Source organism: Bufo bufo, chromosome 1 (genome assembly GCF_905171765.1).
Source record: "Bufo bufo chromosome 1, aBufBuf1.1, whole genome shotgun sequence".
Lineage (NCBI taxonomy): Eukaryota > Metazoa > Chordata > Amphibia > Anura > Bufonidae > Bufo > Bufo bufo.
Genome location: NC_053389.1, coordinates 304,941,113 through 304,965,131, shown reverse-complemented (window position 1 = coordinate 304,965,131; position 24,019 = coordinate 304,941,113). Strand labels below are relative to the sequence as shown.

General features: G+C 41.7%; 1 protein-coding gene across 9 annotated transcripts in view; it reads left to right on the top strand.

Moving 5' to 3' along the window:
* The window catches only part of PCDH1 (protocadherin 1), a 206,625-nt gene that overhangs the window by 138,474 nt on the left and 44,132 nt on the right, over positions 1–24,019 (top strand). For all 9 annotated transcript variants that reach the window (XM_040441029.1, XM_040441072.1, XM_040441021.1 and 6 more), the window contains exon 4: positions 6,320–6,539. In XM_040441029.1, coding sequence (XP_040296963.1) covers positions 6,320–6,539 — 220 coding nt within the window. The remainder of the gene's footprint in view (positions 1–6,319; positions 6,540–24,019) is intronic.

Sequence of the window (24,019 nt, the reverse complement as noted above, 5' to 3'; positions counted from 1 at the left end):
TCTAAACGGAATCCTTACACTCATATCATACTCATTAAATATTTTTGCAACTCCTCTAAACTGCTTAGGGCAATGAATACTTAAGTTACATAAAGTTATATAATATGCTCTTAGGTTATATCTTTTGGGAATATACTATGTTGACATCCTGCCTGCCTGACTCTATCTATTATACAATTTAATTATGTATTGTTGAAATGACAGTGATCCAGTCCCTTATTCCGGTCTGACCAAAGTGATGGGTTTTCTTGGATGGAGTCATGTACCTTTTATATATTGGTCATTCTGAATGTCATGCAATTTAGGGCTCATGCACAGGACCGTGGTTTTGGTCTGCTTATGATCCACATTTTTTGCAGATGCGGATCCATCCGGAAGTCTGGCCCACAAACAAAAGAAAATAGAACATGTCCTATTTTTGTGGACAAGAATGGGACCGTTCTACAGAGCAGTACGTTCCATTCCGCAAAATGTGTAATGCACCCGGCTGGTGTTTGTCTTTTGCGGATGCGAAATTTGTGGACTACAAATGACAGCACCCGTGTGCATGAGCCCTTAATCTGGAAATTGGGAATAGAGATAGACGTAAATTTCCATTCTCATAAAAGACATCTAAATGGATTGTGCTGCCAAGATCTTTACATATAGAGGGACCCACGGTTATGCAGTTTGAGACTAAAGTGAGGGGGAGCAACATCTTGATAGGTAAATATATGGGATGTTAAATGGATATACTCATTTCTGAATGTTGTGGCATATCAGTAGGATATACCAGAACATTTTAGTCAAGGGTTGACCTCCGCTGATTTTAATAACAAAGGAACTAAGGTACATTGAGCAATTTTACCAAGTAGTGTATAGCAGGTCTCTGCACAGGGATGGGGCCACAGCACTAGTTTCACTAGGAGATCCTGTCAGTTGGAACCCACCAATCAGAAAGTGATATCATATCCTAGTGAACTGCCCTAACTTTCTTTGCTTTACATTGGTGGTAAGGCTCCATTATGGGAAATAATGGCCCAGATTTCCCAATGCTGTTGATGACGCAGGCTTATGCCTCATTCACACGTCAATGTTTGGTCCGTGTTTTCCATCAGTGATTTTGAGCTAAAACCTTGTGTGGCTCTAAACAAAGAACGGGGTAGATCTTTCCCTTATACCTTGTGTCTGTGGAGGCTCCACTCCTGGTTCTGGCTCACAATCACTGATGGAAATCACTGACGTGTGAATGAGGCTTTAGACAGGCCTCCACCAGATATATCACAGTAGCTCAAGCTGGGTGATTAAATCTTGTTCAGGGATAGACCTTTTTCTCTGACTCTATACTATTAGTTGGCCTCCTTTTGAGACAGATTTTTACACCAGAATTGTGATTCAAAATGGCGCATATTAGACCCCACCACTTTCCGCTAAGCCCTACCCTCATGTATGTCTGAAAAAAGTGTAAAGACCCTAGATGGTCCAAATTGCACTAATTTCTACAACTTTTTAGACCAATTTGTCACCGACACTTTAGTACATTTGGGCTAATAAGTTTTCCCCTTTACTGTAACCCATCTGTACAATAAAAACATGTACTTTGTATAAGATGTATTGAACACTCCGGTGTCGAATGCTTGGTTGGATCACCTAATTGGACATTGTTCTCAGGAATCCATGTATAAGGAAATTTGTGTGTTCACATTATTCATAAAAACCATCTTTACTTGCGTCTTATAGATTTTTATTTGGACATCATTGTTGGCTGAAGTAGATTTGATCAACTTATCTATGTGTTAGTTGTCTCAGCTTCTATTGATTTTGAGATGTGTAGCTCTCTACACATGTATACACTTATTGAGTGAATTAACACCATCTATCGCAGACTATATATCCTTACATATCATTTGTGCTTACACAAGCAGCATAAAGCCAAGACCTTCTTGAGAAGATGCATTGTCTACTCAAGTTCTATTTTCCAGCTGATGGAACAGATTTCCATTGCTTGTGTGAGCAATTGTTTTGTTGCATGAATGGCCAAATTATTGATCCAGCAATTATCAGCACTGAGGTGTAGTCGCCTTTACTTTCGAAAGAAGCTCTTGTTGGGTTAGGTTAATTCTTTATAGCGTTTTGAGGGAACTTTGCTCTCGTCATCCTCCCTCCTCCTGCTGCCTTTTATAATCTGCCCGCTGGTGTCTATAGTATTTGACTAAAGTGAAATATCTTCAATGACAAAGACACAAATATAATAAAAAAATTTCCCTGTAAACTGTGCACGTTGACCTTTTATTGGCTAACTGATGTATAGAATATCCAGGCTTGCAGAAACACTTATGTCTTGAAAGCTTTTATCTGTAAACATGAAGCAGCCAACTGAAGAAAGCATCCGTGCCATAGTGAAAGCAGGCATCTGTGAATATCCATGAACATCTGTTACTTAATACAGGTATCCTCTCTGCCTGAGACAAATGACCAGAGCTTGGATCGCGTGGGTATTCGCATCCTGGGACTTCAGGGGACTAGGATTTGACTGTAATCTCAAAAGTGTTATTGATGTCGTGATTTTACAGAATCGAAATGGCGCTCAGCATTAGCAGAGAGGCCATCAGAGGATGTCAATGTGTTTACAATGAGGCTTGGAGTGTTTCGAGAATTCTTAACCGATTCCTCAAAAATGAAAAGCCTAAGCTCGCACCTTAGCAGCTGATGCAGGACTACATTGTTCAGTATATTGTGAAATCATATATTGGTGGGTAAAAGTCACTGATGTGACCATTGTTCACATAATTGAGAATAAAATATAAATTAATGTGACTCTTTAGTGCTGTCCTTTGCTATCTCTTGCAGTCCCTAAAGAATCTATGGAGGGGGAGCATGCATGATCAACCAGTCACTTCTTTCATATGGGGGCAACAGACTTCCATTCTTGTGATCACAGACCCCCAACTGATCAGATGCTTTCCCCTATCCTGTGGAAAGGACATATGTTGATTTTAGTGGCACAAACCATTTAAAGGGTATCCTGTGAATTTACAACTTTTTATATATTTTTTTTCTTTTTCCTGACATATCTTTTTGTGTGTGTGGGTAGCAGCTCATCAAGCACCTGCACTTTCCAGGATGCATTTCAAATGGCTCTTTCTCCCCTTCATTGAGAATAGTCCCTCACATATAGCGTCAGAGATGCATATAATATGTAATGCCCTCACAATTTCCGTCTTTGCTGTCTTCAGATATATATGGCTATGTATTTTAAAGAAGGAATGAATGATTGGTGTCTGGGTCATTTTACAGTAAGATACAGAGATGTTGGTCCACCTCTGAATGGAGGATAAGGTTGACCAGAAGGATAAACAGCAGGGGGCGCTACTAGAAAGGAAAATATAATGTATATTAAAAAAAGAATATTTTTATTGCATGGACTTTGCAATAGTAATACTTTTTGTGGATGAACCCTTTAAGCAATCAGACTTTTTTCTTGTTTTTTTAAAGGGAAGAATTGTGCTGCATGTAGTGTTACTCTAGCTTTCAAATCTGAAGTAATTTAAAGGGATTTTCCCATCATATAGCAATATGCCCCCATTGTCTGATAGGTGCGGGTCCCAGAGGTGGAGAACGCAGCGGGCAAATGAATGAAGGGTGCCAAAATGTGGACGCCAAAAATTTCTGCCCACAGAAATTAATGAGAGCAGGGGTCGTGCGTGCGCGGTGCGCTCCCATTCACTTGTATGGGAGCAGCGATTGGTGGTGGATTCCTGGGGTCCTCCAGCCACAGTTCTCCCTGCTTAGTTCTCCTTGTAGGTGCGGTTCCCAGAGGTGGGACCCGCACCTATTAGACAATGGGGGCATATCCTAGCGATATGCCCCCATTGTATGTGATGGAAATACCCTTTTAAGACAGTGGCACCTCAGAGTCAAATGTCAAAGGAGCCTAAAGCTGACCATGTGTATTAGCTGTTGGTTGAATGAGGAGAGTGGGGTTAACTGCTGCCAGACAATCTGGTGGTGGCTTATCTCCCCTTATACATGTTAAAATCCAATAGGCCAATCCTTCTTTTCCTGAACATCTGCTGTCTGGTCAGGAGGCACCATACACATTAGATGGTCAACTGAAATTGGTGGGTTCAGTCGGCATTAATAGAACACATAGCATTTACAACATGACAACCGCTCCTGCAGAGTCAGATTAAGATTGCTGGAGCTGCTGGGAAAAATATTTATCAAACCTATTTAACTCTTTGTTCTTTTCATACAGTGTTCAAATATATCTGCTACATGATGCATAAAGATGGCCATACAAATTAGACAGGACTAGGTTGAAAGTTAGACAGGACTAGGTTGAAAGTTGAACAGTGGTTGAACAAATGATCATCTGATGAACGATGGTTTCACAGACACAGCCATACATAGTTTAGTCCACATCTGCCATTACAGTTGTTCAGACTGGTCATACATGTTCAATGAAACTGGGCGATGGATGAAAGCTTTCTGGGAATGTTCTTTCCAAGAATGATCTACTGTATCTGTCATGAATGATCTTTCAGACAGCAAAAGATCTGACTACCAGGCAAACATTTCAAACACTGCTGAATTCTTTACTGTCCCTAATGGCAGGCTAAAACAATTATTTGTTTGCTTGTTAAATTTCACCTGACAAACTCTTTTGGTTGGAATGGTCTATATTTGTTAATGTTAGACTAATATGCATGCCCACCTTAAGCAATGACTTCATACAGTGCTTTACTGCCAGAGTACAAACCAACTTAGTACCGTATATGCCGGCGTATAAGACGACTGGGCATATAAGACGACCCCCAACTTTTACACAGAAAATATAGAGTTTGGGATATACTCGCCGTATAAGACTACCCCTTTTTCAACACACAGCAGTACATTACTGCATCCCACCACCATCCCTGGGTACCTCTGCCATCCCTGAATCCCACCACCATCCCTGGGTACCACTGCCATCCCTGCATCCCACAACCATCCCTGGGTACCACTGCCATCCCTGCATCCCACCACCATCCCTAGATACCACTGCCATCCCTGCATCCCACCATCCCTAGGTACCACCGCCATCCCATGGTATCACCACCATCCCTGCATCCCACCACCTTCCTTGTCCTCCCTCCCTGCCTTCCAGACCCTAAACATGTGCCACCTATACCCTGAACATGTTTTTGTTATGTTATTCTTCATATTCACATTCACATATGCACATCTGCAACGCACTTAGATACGCCGCACGGAGATCTCGCACATGCGCAAGAGCGAGATGCGAGCGGCCGGGATGATGGCGGTACAAGGAGCATACAAGGTACAGAGCAGGGGGGGCATATGCCGTGGGTTACATCGCAGCTCTCAGCTGCTGGGGATACAAGGCAATAGCCCGGGCTCTCTCTGTTGATAATTCGGGCGTCCCGGCACTGCAGCGCCCGCCATACCCGGCGTATAAGACGACCCCCCACTCTAGAAAATATTTTCTAGGGCTCAAAAGTAGTCTTATACGCCAGTATATACAGTAGATAAAATGATAGCACAATGTCTATGTAATAGTATCCAATAACAGTACTATATATGGCCCAAATCTGTGTATAGCCTTCACATCTTAAGTTGCCGTACTGCACATGGAGGCCCTTATATAGTAGAGAGCCTGTGTTAATTACCCCATCTACCAGTATTACATTTTTGATCTGGTTACAAGGCAACAGAGTTATTCTGATTTCATGAACAGGTTGTTATCTAATTTACTTGCGCTGGTTGCAAACACTCATTGTGGCTCATATTCGACTAATTACCTGTAAATATGACCCTACCTCAATGCCACCATTGTCTTCTCTTATCGGCATTTAAGCTATAGAGTCAAAGGACCTCATTCATTTTGTCTCATTCATTATCTCTTGATGTGTTTGTTTGAGGTGGATTACGTTAAGGGCATTCAAAGGACCTTGGAGAGGAGAACAGGGTTGAGATTGTTCTGTATTAAAAAATAAATATCTATTTTATCGATCCCTATTTTCTATACTTCATGCATGCATTGTGTGGTGGTTTCTGTAGAAACCAACGCTAACACCTTCTCGAACAAAAGATTAGGACTCCAACATGATCATTATTCTAGTGCAAATAATTTTGCGGGATCTATAATTTAATTTATAAAATAGAATGCAGTAGAAACCTTATGTCGTCTTTCTTGACTAAGGTACCTAAAATCTCGACAAAGACATCTAATAGAAATGACTTTTTAACATATTGCGTATGTATCATACTAGGCTGTTTTTACTTTGTATCTTAATGAGTTCTAAGTTGTAACAGGGTCTTCATTTGTCTTCTGCAGTTACCTCATCGTCGAGTGACGTTTTCCACATCCAATCAAGCACCTGACATCCAAGACCCATCTCAGCACAGTTACTATGACAGCGGCCTAGAGGAGTCAGAGACCCCAAGTAGCAAGTCATCTTCTGGTCCAAGAATAGGCCCATTGGCTCTCCCAGAAGACCACTATGAGCGAACCACCCCTGATGGTAGCATCGGTGAGATGGAACATCCTGAAACTGGTAAGAGAAGAAATCATAAGGAAGATCCAAGTGCCATTGTCTAGTGTTGCCTCATCACCAGACATCATGCTTCTGGCAGTGTTTGTCTTTTAACGTGTCTCGTATCTATTCTTTATAGTTAGGTCAAGCACATGCTCTTTTTTTTTTTTTTTGGGCGTTGAGAATGAATCTTAGAAGACAAGCGCAAAGTAATTCTCACTATGCCTTCATATGGATAGTGCTGCAACCTAGGCATGAGAGATTATATAGTACAGTTTAAGACCACTTGAAAAATATTTAGCATGGCTGGATCTTAACAAGGTTCCAAGTAGACCTTAAACATGCAACAAGAAGAAATGGGAGTGAGACAAAAAAATATTTGAGCATTCAATTTAATGAAAACAACGAATAAACTGAAACAAGCTGTTTTTCAGCTGATAAAAAGTTTAGGACCACACCTACAAAAAAAAACTAAACCCCCCTTCCCAAAACAGAAATGCAACTTCCAAACATGAACTCAGTAATGAGTAGCTCCGCCGTTATTGTTTCACTTCAAAAATTAGTTTCGGCATGCTTGATGCAAGCGTTTCCATGAGGTGAGTGGGAACATTTCTCCAAGTGGTGAAGATGGCCGCACGAAAGCCATCTACTGTCTGGAACTGTTGTCCATTTTTGTAACCTTCCATTGCCATCCATCCCCAAAGGTTCTCAATTGGATTTAGATCAGGGGAACACGCAGGATGGGCCAAAAGAGTGATGTATTCTCCTGGAAGAAGTCCCTTGTCCTGCGGGCATTGTGTACTGTAGCGTTGTCCTGTTGAAAAACCCAGTCGTTACCACACAGACGAGGGCCCTCAGTCATGAGCAATGCTCTCTGCAACATCTGGACATAGCCAGCGGCTGTTTGACGCCCCTGCACTTCCTTAAGCTCCATTGTTCCACTGAAGGAAAAAGCACCCCAGACCATTATGGCGCCCCCTCCACTGTGGCGCGTAGAAAAAATCTCAGGTGGAATCTGCTTGTCATGCCAGTAACGTTGAAAACCATCAGGACCATCAAGGTTATGTCCCATGTTTGGTGCTCTCTTGCAAAGTCCAAACAAGCAGTTCTGTGGCGTTCAAGAAAATGAGGTCTTTGAAGACGTTTTTTGTTTTTGAAGCCCTTCAGTCTCAGATGCCGTCTGATGGTTATGGGGCTGCAGTCAGCACCAGTAAGGGCCTTAATTTGGGTCGAGGATCGTCCAGTGTCTTGACGTACAGCCAATTGGATCCTCCGGCTCAGTGCTGATTAAAAAATTTGGGGTCTTCCACTTGACTTTTTTGTTCCATAACCCTCAGGAGCATTTAAGAGATTCCAAATGACTGTCTTACTGCGTCCCACCTCAGCAGCGATAGTGCGCTGTGAGAGACCCTGCTTATGCAGTTCAACAACCCGACCACATTCATAAAGGGAGAGGTTTTTTTGCCTTTGCCAACCAACGTGTGACTACCTGACAGAAAATGACAATGAATTCACATCTTTGCACAGATTTGGCCTTTTAAAGGCATGTGGTCCTAAACTTTTGATCAGCTGAAAAACAGCCTGTTTCAGTTTAATCGTTATTTTCAATTAATTGAATGCTCAAAAAATGTTTTGTCTCTCATTTCTTCTTGTTGCATGTTGAAGCTCTACTTGGAACCTTGTTATTATCCAGCCATGCTAAATATGATTTTTTGCCATTTTAAAAGTGGTCTTTTGATCAGGACTGTATATAGGTAGATCCTTTTCGTTTTCCAGAATTTTCCATATCCTAGAATGTGTCGGCAGATAAGAACCATTTGGCCCATCTAGGCTAAATCCTCCTGTGGGACTTGTTATACAGTACTAGTTAACCCGTAATTAGCCAGTTTTTACATGATTTTTGATCCATAAGATACTGTTGATAGTTTTAGAGATATTTAAACTTGTAGTGGCCGCTTATAAGAACCAGGTGCCCATTAAATAGCAGCTATGGTAAAGGCCTTCTCCTGGTCTTCATGTTTTCCACTGTTTCTATAAATTCGTTAGGGACAAGAACCAAACTGAATTAGTAAGTGTTTTGGGTTAATCCATAAGGCACAACCAAATATCTTTCATGTGTAAAATTGCAGATCCATCAATTTTATAAGCACTATAGCTGTTTTCCATGTATAATTCCTCAGGATAGTCACCTAAATTGCCCATGTACACAAATTCATGTGTTTCCGTTGTGGCACAGTAGTATCCTTCTCATAATGGCATTATCTGTTAAAAAAAAAAAAATATATATATATATATATATATATATTTATAGATTCCAGGCTACAAACATAGGAATAGCAGTGATCCAATGGATCCTATTGTTTTGTTCTTTTACAAATAGCAAATGTTCTGCAGAATTTGTAAATGGTTTGTATTCAATCTATACTCTAGAGGAAGTCTAATAATTTGTTTTCCATGTCCCACACATCTGCACTATATAGAAGCTCTGCATAATGCTGCAGCCTTATAAATGGCATTAACCCCCTACTTCTAATTGATGTAACTGATGTTAACAAGCCATATTTGATTATCTCTGAAATGGAACATTCAGTTTCTATGTTGTAAAATGTAAACTAGTGGTTTTGGAAAGATTAGATGCAAGGAAGTGGCAATGGACAGTTAATATATGGCATGCTGTATGGTGACCTGACCTTCTAGTATTGCTGTATCTTCATGAAAAATGTATTCTGAAGAGTAATACTGGCTTCTCTTTAGTGATGAGCAGCATAGGCGATATTCATATTCGTAATATATCCCGAATTTTTAGCCCAATATTCGCCGTAAATTCTAGAATTCGTGATTTCCAGTCATTATTTTCTTGATTGCAAAAATCGGCAATGTAATATATTCGCGATTAAAAATTAGCGATTTTAGAATATTTGCGATTAACACTAGTAAGATATAGGCAACTTTCCTATTGGTTGCTAAAGATATTGCAGCCTTCTCATTGGCCCACAAGCAAGAAGCAGTGAGGGATCATGGGTACTGATGAAAAAAAACCTAGATCTGCTCAACTCCTTCTGATATATAATATGCAGCTTGCAGATCAGATACCATGCTCGGCTTGACAGTTGCCTGCTGTGTCTGCCTGTGTAAAGTGGCCTTAAAGGGGTTTTCCGGGAAAAGTAAATATTAAAGAGGCTTTGTTACCATTTGCATAACAGTATGAATTTCTCCACAACAATGTCCCTGGTTTAATAGGGTTGATCATGGTAACAGAGCCTCTTTAATATTTACTTTTCCCGGAAAACCCCTTTAAGGCCACTTTACACAGGCAGACACAGCAGGCAACTGTCAAGCCGAGCATGGTATCTGATCTGCAAGCTGCATATTCTATATCAGGAGTTGAGCAGATCTACTTTTGTGGGAAAAGAGTCATTGGAACTTGTGATTTTATCCATTTAAATCTGTGTTTTAGCGATGCTTATAAGTGGACGGGTCCTATTGAAGGCTGAATGCTTTCCTGTATGACTGTGCATCTTAATATTGCTGTCAATCACTGATAGGACCGCCCACTGGACTCTTAAGCATAGAAAAAAAATTATTTATTCATTTAAATCTTTGCTCTATATATCCATCTGCTCAGCTCCTCCTGCTGGCAGAATGGCATGCATGCGCAGTGTGACAGGTTCCTCTCCATTAATGTCTGCTTCTCCTGTAGGTAGTGATGATCAGCAACCAGACTTCTCTAGTGCCACTATTTATTATCATGGTTGGGGGAACCAAAGAGTAGATAAGGAAAATCTAATATTGATTGCCATATTAACTTTCACCCTTCCTAGCCGATTCTGAAGGAGTCCGGAGATGCCCAATTCACATTAGTTCATTGGCAAATCACGGGGCTTTTTTAAATCGATTATGTGGCTATCAGTCTTAAAGAAACACTCCATAACTGACAAATCCTATTACCTAGTGTAGGGCCTGGAGAAGAGCTGCGTGACATCTACCTTTGCTCCTCTTTCAGTCATGCTCTGCCCCCTTAGGTCCTGCACTAGGTCTCACACAGTGTATCTGTTTTTTCCAGCAGTATTCGTTGTAACAAAGTCCAAGTCAAACTAAGATTGTTTGTAATACCAGGGTTATTCCCATCAAAATATCTGATAGTTGCGGGAGCCACCTATGCTTAGAACTGATCCTGCAAAAAGTCCCGGAGGGTGGACCGCGCGCCTTTCATTCCTATGAGTGCCAAAAATAGCATTTAAGTGATTTTTTTTTTTTTTTTAGAATAACCCTTTTAAGGGAATTTTTACAAGGGTGGATTTTAAATGGAGAAAGGTTCTTGAGGTCTAAGCTTCAAAGGTCCAATGGACTTGTACCAGGAAAGATAGATATAGATATATATATATATATATAAAAAGAAAAAAAGGGGATGGCAGCACCGTCACAATGAAATATAGAAGAAAGGGTGCACAGGCCCAATGTGGATAAAAGCCAATCCAACAAATTGTATAAGATGAAAAAGGGCAGCACTCCACTGGATAAAAATAAAACAAACTTTATTTACCCATAAGGCTGTAGCGACGTTTCGGCTCTTACACAGGAGCCTTCCTCAAGCCTTATGGCTTGAGGAAGGCTCCTGTGTAAGAGCCGAAACGTCGCTACAGCCTTATGGGTAAATAAAGTTTGTTTTATTTTTATCCAGTGGAGTGCTGCCCTTTTTCATCTTATATATATATTTATATATATATATATATATATATATATATATATATATATATATATATATATATATATATAATTACACATGCTACGGGTGCATCAGAACGCAAGAATCATGTAAATAGAAGTATTGATATATAACATAAGCAATATTTTTACAGATATGTTTAAAAAAAATAAGTGCAATAAGTGCAAACCTACATGTCAAAGTGCATAGTGTAGTATACATATACATAAACGCTGATATTATCATACTGTTCACTACAGTGTAATAGGTAAGGTGAATAAACTAAATATATGCCAGTTATTGTAATCAGCCACAATTAACCTGATTCAGTGACAAAATATACTTATTACCGGGTGCATTAGAACTCAAGAACCCCGTAAATATAACTTGGATGCATCCACCCCTACCGAACTTTTCCTCTAGATCTATAGTCTAATGTGTGTATAAACCTCAAACACTACCCCCATCCGTGGCAGTGTGGCATGTGTGCTCTTGTGGGTAGTCTTATACCTCTTAATATCTTTTCCCTAGCAGCATGGATGTTACATGCTTATTACTACGACAGTCTTAGTGCTCATTTCATTCATAACCTGGTTTTACCTAATAAGACCTGTATTGCATTCCAGGGAAAAGCTCTGAATGTACAGTATTACACAAACGCATCTGTCCTTAATGAGGGACATCTCTTTAAGCCGATCCTTTAGGACTTCCACACCCCAATTATAAATAGGAAGCATCAGGCATAGCACACTGGTGTCCATCCATAATCCTAGCTTTATACCTAAAGATTAGTGGGATTTAGCCTTGAATATAGTGATTATCTATGGATTACTTACATTTATCACAAATCTGATGAAAACATGGTTATTTCTGTTGCCATCTGAAAATATGTGGAAACGTGTTACACGCAGGTTTAGAAAACATGGCATATTTAAGATAATATTTCAATAATTAAATTTCTCTATTAGATATTAAATCTTCTAAACTGGCAAGTGACCCAGGACTACCCCTAGAATAAACTGCGCTACACCAGTTGTACTCGTTGTACATTATAATGCGAAAAGTAGATGTGGACTGGGGTGATGATCATTATGCCACCTGCATTGAAATGTGTCACCATCTTTTTTTTTTTTTTTTTCTTCCAGTTAAAACCAGATAGGAAATGTATCCTTTTTTTATAATCTTTTTTTTATTTTGGTTGCAGATTTAATTATTTTATTTACTAAACATGATTATGGGGGCGGCCATCTTGCCAGAGCGGTTCTTAACAGCATTAAGGAAATTGCCTTACGGCAGCCATGTGGTCCATAGACACAATGGTCAGGAGAGGACCTCATTGACTTCTATGGGAGAGTTTTCTAGGCATGTTCTGTGCCCTGTGCAGAGATCATTGTACACGGAAAGAATAGATAAGATTTGACAATCGCCTATTGTGAACGTCGCATATTGTGAATGTCTTATCTGTAAACAAAGGTGATATATGCCATTTACAGGGCCCTTTACACGGGTCGACAATTGAACAGATTATCGTTAGCGATCATCTTGCGGTGTAAATGCACCACCAATAACCCGATGAACTAGACAAACGCTCGTTCATCGTGTAAGCACAAAAGATCATTGTTTCCCAGTGGCAGATTGTGCTGTGTAAACACGATCTGCTGCCATGAAACAACGAGTCAGTATGGGGAAGAGCGATGGCATTAGCGATCACTCCTCCCCATACTCTGGAAGAGATCGCTGCATGTAATTGCATCGGTCTTCTCCGCTAACGATCTAGCAGATTGTCAGGAAGGACCGCTTTCTTTTCCAACAATGTGCTAGATAGTCGTCCTGTGTAAAAGGACCTTTAACCTGCCTATAACGATAAGGAGATAACTGCAGTAAAATGATCTGTACAGACCAAGAAATGGCATCTATTAGGCCTAGTGGCCAGTGTGAAAACTGCAGGATTGTTTTTTATTTTTTTTATTTTTTATATAGATATTGACATGGCAAAAATAAAAATAACCACCAAAAATTCTTTAAAAATGTGTTTAAAATAAAATGTGATTTTAAAAACATGTGCCCTACAGGGAAACTCCCTGGGGGGCCAAAGCCCAGGGTGCCGCCTGAGTTCCCTCACAGACAGTGGCTACTAGGTATATAACAATTTGATCTTCTCAAAATTAATTAATGCTAGGAACATCAGGTACTTGGGCACCTGACCAATAGCCACATTTGCCCTCTTAAATACAACTATATCACTGTCCTTAATATCGTGATAGGGCAGTATTCTATGCTTACTGTGGTGTTTGGTTCTGCAGGGGTGGTATTTTGTGCTACACTGTAGTATTACTGACCCTGCCTACTTCTATTGTCCCTGGATACTTGTTTCACTCGCCAACGATTTGGAGCCACTTTTATTTTTATTTTTTTTTCCAGTTTCACTTTAAGTTCCCAGTCCGTTCCTGGTTGTTCAGAATTAGAAAAACACGGCTACCTTCTACCAAAACCATAACTATGCACTCCCCCAGGTTGTGTGACCTTGTGGCTTAGCCCTATTCACTTTAATGGAGCCCAGGTGCCATTTCAGACATAGATGGACAGTTGTGGTGCTGTGTCTGAAAGAAAGAGACTTTTTTTTCCTAATTGTGTACAGCCTTTTTGAAGATAGCTTATCCAAGGGCTTGTGTATTTACTTAAATGGGACAAGCTGCAGTACCAGGTACAGCCACATGAGTGAACAATTTGATTCAATTTCAACAATGAAGGAGATGCAGTGCTCAAAGTACCATGTTAAAGTTCTGGGGGGGACCCCTTTAACTCAAGGGAACAACTCTATTATTTGTATGCCCCACCACTCTAAATTCCCTACAGATATCATTAGTATTCTAACTAGTCGAACCAGTTTTTTGTGCAACATATTAACACAAGTTTTTTTTTTTAGTTTTTTTTAAGTCTGTTATCTCACAAGATATTGATGTTTGAGTACATTCTCCAGCGCCACAGGAACTAATATATATATATATATATATATATATATATATATATATATATATATATATATATATATATATATACACACACACACACACACACACACACACACACACACACACACACACACACACACACACACACACACACACTCACTCACTCACTCACTCACTCACTCACTCACTCACTCACGGCTTCTTTTCCTCTGATTGTCCGAATCCTAATTCTACAATTTCCATTTATAGTTCTATTCAGGTATTAGGATACAATATTATTGTTATCCACAATGAGAAACAATCCATTCCCTCCCTCACCAGCCCTTGTCCTCAATCTCCTCTTTCCTTTCCGGATGTATCAGGGCCGCTGTGTCTATCTGCTCTGAGCTTATTCAATTAGAAGCCTCCTGCCCTTGGGGGTATAATTCCATTTTCGGCTGCTGGATCTCCAATATGTGAGGTTATCCCTTGTTAGTTCCCCAATGCGCGCTCCCTCCCTAGCTGTAAATGCATTACCTTGCCATCCCATCTAATCATTTCCCATTAAATGCTGCTAATTGAATCACACTGGTATTAGCTGAAACCTTCACCCTGCTCGTGTTTTGTTTCTCTGCTTAATGGAGAAATCTCCAATGACTTAAGGTGCAAAACCTCAACGTATTAGGACTTCTGGGTACAAGAATGCCATTGTTATGCGCTCCAGATTGTTCCTAGGGACTGCTGATGAGCATGAGACTGCTGGGTGTGAAGTGTGAGCCTGGAACAGATCACTGGGTTTATGGAATCAGCATAAATCTGGTTAACACACTTACCTCACCTCCTCCTTACACATGTCACCCTCTCCACCCCTCCCCGCACCTCCTCTCCTGACTTGTCGCTGCTAATCCATCTGTTGCTGGCTGTAGAAACCAGCTTGTTAGCCAGAACATCAACCCAATTAAAGAAGGATCTAAGCGCTATCCAGACAGAGCAAGTGATGGTGGCACACAAAAGATGTGCAGCAACTTCAAGGAAGGAGAGGGCAGAGACGAGACTGCTGTCCAGCCTTAAGACCATGAGTTTGTTCAAACACTGAAGTCGAAAACATTTGTTCTTAGCTTCATATTAACATCTTCCTCTACCTTATTGTCTCTGTAGGTTTTTTCTTCCTTCTTAGGACTGAGAGTTAATCCAGTACAAAGGCCTATTATGTAGGTGGCTCATTGTGTAGAGCACTATTGTATACATGCCAAGGTTAAGATGAACCTTTCTAAAGGAGAACTGTGATACAGAAAGCTTGTATTTCTCACAAATACATTTTATTTTATTACTCTGAACAGTAAATACTTCTGCGAAATGAAACGTGATTTCTAAACTCAAATATATCAGAGTTTTAAGTGGCAAAATATCTATAGTTCATTTCCGAAGTGCTGCTTACCCCAGAACATCTTTTGCCACTGCTTCTTCTGATTTTTGTATTGTAGTCTTTGGTTTTCCCCATTAAAAATATGGAACAAACAGGAAAAAAAACTCCACAGCAATATTTCTCAACATACTAAAGCTACACAATCTGGTATTATATTACATCCACCCACTAGGCTGAGATCATATACTCTTGCATTCCATGTAACCCCAGGGATACATGTTCCACAGTTGAGATCCTAGGCTCTGTAGGTGACCAAGCCTGGAAGATGTTATAGCAGATATGTATAAATATCTTATTAGAGATTACTTCCCACTCTGCGTCATTTTCAGCTGCTTGTTTCTAAACTGTTCCGCCCTAGAATAAGTTTAGTTGTAACAAAACTGTAGGCACCTCCTGTGTGTCTCCTACATTGGAATAAAGAAATAATATAAGGGTGAAGCATGAGACACATTTGATGTCACACATGAAAGCCACCAGCTGATTCAGTGTGGAAAATGTAAACCAAAGTGCCAGCAGATAACAACATTTTTAATTTTTTTTCATTTGCCTCCTTATTTTAGCACTGTTTTCGAGGAGGACTAGCAGGTGCCACGTTTTAAAACTAGCCATAGACAAAACTATGGGCTTTATGAAAACCAAACCAAATATCAGATTCTTTTTCTGCCATCATGGGAGAGTCAGGAAGCCTCATACACATCAGATGGTCAGCTTGTCTAGACAAAGTCCATGAGATCAACAGACATTCATCTAATTTGTATGGCCAACTGAAGTCATACCCACCTCCATTATATAGATCACACCCCAAAATGCCCACCCTTGAATAATGAGTAATGCAGATGATCACTGAAAGACATGAACAATTTGGCTTTGTGCCATGCATAAAGATTTGACCCCCAAACCCTACACATTGCCTTCTCTAACTGCTCCTGCTACTGACTTCTCCCTGCAGAAAAGAGTCTGCATTATAGGCAGAGTGTAACCCCCATTCAAGACTAGTTTAATTTTCCACTAGTCTATGAAGTATCCCATTTTCGAATCCCTCAGACATATTGGATAGATTAGACAACTCTAATGTAAATATAGCATCTTGGTTGGACAGTTTTTAGACAATTCTGCAAGCCATAGGGGTAAAAATCATATGACAGATATATAATTATCTATTGAATTGGGATATAAATTATTTTATTTTAAATCCTATTTTTTACTCCTAAATTGGAAGGACAAAATATGAAACAAAAAATAGAAATAGTTTGGATAGTAATTCTTCCATTTCAAGATTATCCTGATTTAATTAAAAGTAAGGCTACTTTCACACTAGCGTTAATATTTTCCGGTATTAAGTTCCTTCATAGGGTCTCAATAATGAAAAAAAAAAACACTTCACCTTTGTCCCGATTCATTGTCAATGGGGACAAAACGTTACTGAACGGAACGGAATTCTCCAAAATGCATTCCGTTCCATTCTCATACAGCATGCTGCGGTTTGCTTTCTGTCCTGGGATGCGGAGCAAGACGGATCAGTCATGACCCACAATGCAGGTCAATGGGGACGGATCCGTTTTTTTCTGACAGAATAGAAAACGGATTCACCCCCCATTGACTTTCAGTGGAGTTCATGACGGATCTGTCTTGGCCATGTTCAAGATAATACAACCGGATCCCTTCATAACGGATGCAGACGGTTGTATTATCAGTAACGGAAGCGTTTTTGCTGAACCCTGCCGGATCCAGCAAAAACGCTAGTGTGAAAGTAGCCATAATCTGTCTGTTTCTAGTAGAGAGAACAATTTTTTCTGTACATTGTAAAACGACTAAAGAGGTTAATTAAATGTAATGATTGCTTCTTCTTACACACCTAAATAATTGTTTCTGGGTAGCAGTTCGTGCTGTCTAAATGGTGGTCTGCTGCCCAGAAACAACACAGCCGTATATAGCGGTAGTCCTCACTCATCCTCATCTTCATGTAAATGCAGCGCCTCACCTCCACTAACGTCCGGGCAGTTGTTAGGAAGGAAGTGTTCCTTCCCAAGACTGTAACTGGCAGTGCAATCTTCCTGCATCAACCAAGTTGGGTTTTTACTACTGCAGGCATCGCTTGACCCCTTCAGCCTCAATGTAGTGTCACAAGGGGAAACAAAGATAGAAAACCAGAGGCTCTTTAACACACAAAGGATCCATTTGTTTAGTATTGATCAGTCCAGTGCTTCAAGCTGAAAGCTGTGTAGGTGTGCCTCCAGCAAGCTCTTGTTCTTCTTCTTCTATGGTTCTGTTATGCAAGGCGTTCGATCGAAGCTCTGTAGTTTCCAAGACTTGTGAACTCTCGCTAGTTTGTTTGCCGGAGATTCCTCGCTGATCTGGCCTCATGCCCACTTTTCTCTGTCAACTTTTGTTGTGTGCCTGCATGTGTAATTATGTACTCGAGGGCTTTGAGCCAAGTTTGCTCTTTCCCCTTTGTATTTCTATATGGGGCATCAATGTCTCTGCTTCAGAACCTGAGTGGGATGAGATTGTTCTATCCCTTGTCTGTTTAGAGACCTTGGTAGCCTTTTCTGCTTAGACCATTTGAAGGGAAACTTCACTCTCTTCCTGCAGAGTATTTTAGATGTATGTGCTTTATTTTTAGATTATTGTATTGTCACATTGTGTAATGACATCATGGGCCACAATTTGTGATGACCTCTCTCCTTCTAGAATCATAAGCGATTTCTCTTCTCCTCTGCATTAATATATATCTAATATAAAAAGATTTTGTTTTGCATGTTTTAACCATTTTTTGTCCTATAAAGATTTGCATCCAATAAATTTGTGGTCAGATAGATGAGCCTATCAGTATATTTTTATGTCACGTATCAATGCATTTTTCAGAGTAAGCCTACCTAAATCTCTGATCGTGGTCACATCTAAGACCTAAGCTGCATCCTTTATTCTTGGACCCATTTCCAAGCTGCCCAGTCCTGCAGTCATTATGAACCCAGGTCAACTGTGGGCTTATGCAAGAAATACCGAAGTCTTAAAGGGTTTTCCAGGCTTCTGAAATTAATAGGTCATTCATATCTGAACGGTAAGGGTCTAACACGATCAGCTGTTCCCCGCAGCCTCTGGTGTTGGAACTAGCACTCTGAATGGAACACAAAGCACAGGTCAGTTCAAAGTGTAGTGGGCGTGCATGGTTACTGCGGCTCAGCTGTAATTCATGTGAATGGCAGCTGAGCTGAAGTAACCAAGAATGGACATTACGCTTTGAACCAGGGGTGGATTGGCCATAGACCTACAGGGAAACTTCCCACCTCATGGTCACCAGCCATGGTAAGTAATGATCTGACACTCCACTCCCGAAATTAGCTGTATTGCCATACTAAGGGCTATATTACAGCGATGTAGCAGCAGATTGTTGGGAGGGAAGCGTTCCTTCCCGGCAATCGCTTGCTCATTAGTGGAGGAGACTGCTGCTATTACATGCAGTGATCTCCTCCACAGTATGGGGAGGAGTGATCGTTAATGCCTTCTCTCCTACCCATACTGACTACTTGTTTGCTGGCAGCAGATCGAGACAGCATGATCTACCGCTGGCAAATATGGATTGCCTGTTGAACGAGCGTTTTCTCGTTCATCAGGTATTTGGTGGCAGTATTACGCTGCCAGTTAATTGCTAACGAACGTTACTATGAACGCTTGTCACCGATGATCTGGCCGTCAATCGGCCAGTGTAATACAGCCTACAGGAAACTGCAGTCGGAGGACAAAACATGGCAGCTGGCCCTAGCCACCACAGAGGGGCAGTTTTGGGGAGTTTTGTGCAACTGGGGTAGTATTTTTTGATGCACTGCTGTATTTGGCTCTGCTGGGGTGGTATAATGTGCTGCAATATGGTATTGATGGCAGGCCTACTTGTGTTGACACTGCCTTGTGTCAATTTGGGCCCCACTACAAAATAGGGCCACTTTTAGTTTCTTTTTTTTTCCAGGGCTACTTTAAAGGGTTTATCCAGCAAAAGGTATTCATGACAGGTCCTAAGTATCATATCTGCAAGGGTGCAATACCCAGGGCCTCCACCGATCAGCTGTTAGAAAAGGCCTTGAGCGCTGCTGCCTCTTCCTAGGCCAGTGACATCACTGTACATCCATCACATGGCCTAGTTGCAGCTCAGCCCCATCCAAGTCAATGGTGCTGAGCTGCAATACCAAGCACTGCCACTATACTATGTACGGCGCTGTCCTTGGAAAGCTGCCAGGAGCCTGCATCGCTTACCATCGCTCCAGTGAGCGTGGCAGCTCCCTGTAACAGCTGATTATTGGGGTGCCAGGACTTTGACCCCCGCTGATGTAATAATGATTACTTGTCCTGAGGATAAGCCATCATTATTTTCTCCAGGATAACCCATTTAGTTCCCTTAGTATTGTAGTCAGCGCCTCACCTCCTCAGTCCCCTGCTCCATATGAGAGACAAGTGGAGGAGGAGGAAGACAAAACGTGGCAGCTTCTCTGGAGGTAGATTTTTCTGCACTGTGGTATTTTGATCTGCTGGGATTGTATTTTATGCTGAACTATGGCATTGATGACCCTCTTCTACCTGTGTTGGCCCTTCCTACTTGTGTTATCCTGACTTCTGTCAATATGAACCCATCTGCAACATTGTATGTGAACCCATCACATACAATGGGGGCATATCGCTAGGATATGCCCCCATCGTCTGAAAGGGGCAGGTCCCACTTCTGGGACCCGCACCTACAAGGAGAACGGAGCGGAGAGAGCTGTGGCTGGAGGATCCTGGGTTTCCTGGGGTCTGTCCACCACCAAGCGCTGCTCTCTGCTGCTCCCATACAAGTAAATGGGAGCGCACCACGCACGCGCGGCCCCTGCTCCCATTCATTTCTATAGGGCAGATGGAAATAGCCGAGCCCCACTAAAATGAATGTGCCTTCCATTAGTTTCCCTGCTTAGTTCTTGTTGTAGGCGCGGGTCCCAGAGGTGGGACCTGCACCTATCAGACAATGGGGGCGTATCCTAGAGATATGTCCCCATTGTATGTGATGGCAAAACCCCTTTAAGTTCGGAGTCTGCCCCTGAATTGAGCTGTTCTTCTTGTTCCATTCAAAGAGCTTGTTCCAGTACCAGAGGCTGCAGGGAACAGCTGAGCATCAGTTAGTCGGACCCTCACCGATGGGATATTAAAATGGTTTTCTCACCTCGGTAAGTGGCATTTATCATGCAGATAAAGTAAAATACGAGGCACTTACTAATGTAATGTTTTTAATCCATATTGCTTCCTTTGCTGGCTTGACACATTTTCCCATCACATTATACACTCATATCCAGGGGTTATGACCACCCTGTAATTCAGCAGCCATGGCCATGCTTGTACCATATAGGAAAAAGTGCCAACCTCTCTGGGCACTGGGACCATTGAAGTGCGTGTGGGTTGATGAACAAATGAATCGAGCCAGCAAAGGCGGCAATATGGACAATCGCAATACATTACAAAGTTTCTTGTGTTAACTTGATCTTCATGATAAATGCCATTTGCTGAATTGAGACAACCCCTTTATTGACCTATCTTGAGGAGAGGTCATTAGTATCAGAAGCTTGACCCCCCCCCCCCCCCTTTTAAGACCCCTGGAGATTTTTGCATGTTTGCTGCAAATACCCAATTCCAGACACAAAATGGTAGATTGAAAAAATACACATTTTTTTAAAGGGCTTCTGTCAGCCCACTAAACCGTTTTTTTTTTTTGTTTAATAATAATCTCTACACTGCGATCTCTGCATACATAAGTAAAATAATAGTTTTCGTTCAGTAGAATTTGATAAAACGCTATTTTTATAATATGTAAATTACCTTGCTACCAGCAAGTATGGCGGCTACTTGCTGGTAGCAGCCGCATCCTCCGATCCTAATGATGCCCCCTCCGCATTGTGATTGACAGGGCCAGGGAACGGAATCGTTCTCTGCTGGCCCTGCCTGTTAGCATTCAAAATCTGGCGCCTGCGCCGCGGCCGTAACTATCTTCAATCTGCGCAGGCGCACTGAGAGGCGGCCACTTGCTCCTCAATGCGCCTGCGCCGGGTGTAGATGTGACGTCATCGGCGCAGGCGCATTGAGGATGGAGCGGCCGAGTGAGTGGCCGCCTCTCAGTGCGCCTGCGCAGATTGAAGATGGGTACGGCCGCGGCGCAGGCGCCAGATATTGAATGACAACAGGCAGGGCCAGCAGAGAACGATTCCGTTCCCTGGCCCTGTCAATCACAATGCGGAGGGGGCATCATTAGGATCGGAGGATGCGGCTGCTACCAGCAAGTAGCCGCCCTACTTGCTGGTAGCAAGGTAATTTACATATTATAAAAATAGCGTTTTATCAAATTCTACTGAACGAAAATTATTATTTTACTTATGTATGCAGAGATCGCAGTGTAGGGATTATCATTAAACAAAAAAAAAAACGGTTTAGTGGGCTGACAGAATAGTTACCTTTTGGATAGTTACATTCCTTATAGCGCGATATAGGAGAATATAATCTTATCACTTACTTTCATGCGGCCGTTTCTTTAGAAAACGAAGTTTTATAATATGTAAATCCGGACTCAGAACTCCCTCAGTGCGCCTGCGCCGATGACATCACCGAAAGAGAAGACGTCATCGGCGCAGGCGCACTGAGGGAGTTCTGAGGAGACGAGCCTCCTCATCTCAGAGCGCCTGCGCCGAATGAACAGAGGCGCGCGATTTTTGAAATACTGACAGGGCCGGCCGGAGGAGGAGATCACGGCTGGCCCTGTCAATCAACACTGCGAGGGGGCGGTTTTCTGCTGCGGCTACCAGCAAGTAGACGCCCTACTTGCTGGTAGAGACCGGATTTACATATTATAAAACTTCGTTTTCTAAAGAAACGGCCGCATGAAAGTAAGTGACAAGATTATATTCTCCTATATCGCGCTATAAGGAATGTAACTATCCCAAAAAAAAAAAGAGACTTTTGTGGGGTGACAGAAGCCCTTTAAATAATGTTTTCCTTTTTTGGCTGTGCAAGGTTCGGGTATTTTTCTTTTCTTTTTTTTTTTTTCTTTATAAAAGATAATTCTTTTTATCCAAATTTTCTTTAATATGAGAAATGTAAATTAGCAACATATAGTATGCAGAACACCACAATGCACAAGGAAGACAACACAACAGTGAATTCCACTGGGAACATTAAGTAACTGTTATCTTCCTTCAGAGGAAAAAAATTAAATGATTACGGTTCAGGTATTTTCTTAAACGTACATACAGGAGAATCATTCCCCAGATCCCCATGGCTGCTGCTCCAACCTGCAGACCTCAGCAGTAAGACCTCCAGGGATACATTCAGTACTGGGGAAAAAAAAGCAGGATAACATTGAATCTACTGATAGCAGAGTCCAACTAGTATAAAATGAAGATAAGATGATCATAAATATAGTTTAATAGGCTTACTGCCAGAGACGTAGCTATAGGGGATGCAGAGGTAGCAGTTGCTACCGGGCCCAGGAGCCTGAGGGGGCCCAAAGATCCTTGGGCCGCATAAGAAGACACCGGTATTATAGAAAATACTTGATGGTCAAGTTACACCTCTGGCTGGAGGGAAAGGGTTAGGTCAAGAATTTGGCCACAAAGCACTGAGGGAAGGGTGAGGGTCCCAATTTGAACTCTTGCAACAGGGCCCATGAGCCTTTAGCTACATCCCTGTGTACTTCATATTTTAAAGGGAGTCTGTCACCAACTTTAGTCATCTCAAACTGCTAACACCGCACTGTGGGTCACATACACAGATAACAAATTATGCCTTTCTTTGGCTTTTTTATGGCTGTAATGCTTCAAAAACAAACTTTAAAGACATGTGAAAATTAGGATCTCAGGTTCCCAGGGGCGGTGCCTATGACTACAAACGCCCAGGCCCCCAGCGTTACTCAAGAGCTCCTCCCCTGGTTAACTGTTAGCCAGACCAGTATCCTCCTGATGTCACTCTCCTCTGCTCTTCAAATCCCGAACCTGCACATGTCACCGGGACATGTGCCATACAATACTCACAGTGGTCTTCGTCATAGATGAACGGACTGGACGTGCTCCGCTTACTGGCGTGAAATTGGTATGTAAGTGACGCATGCGCAGTCCATTCATCAATGCTGCTGCCCACAGTGTGTATCGAATGGCGCATGACCAGGCCAGGCAGTGATGTGTTCAGGTCTGGGATTTGAAGAGCAGAGGAGAGTGACGTCAGGAGGATACTGATTTGGCTAACAGGGTAGGGGTTATCGATGAGTAACGCTGGGGCACTTGCGATCCTCATTTGCATATGCCTTGAAAGTTTACTTATGAGGCATTACAGCAGCAGGAAAACTAAGGAAAGGCACCATTTTTTATCTCTGTATATGACCCCCAGTGCCGTGTGAGCAGTTTGAGATCACTAAAGT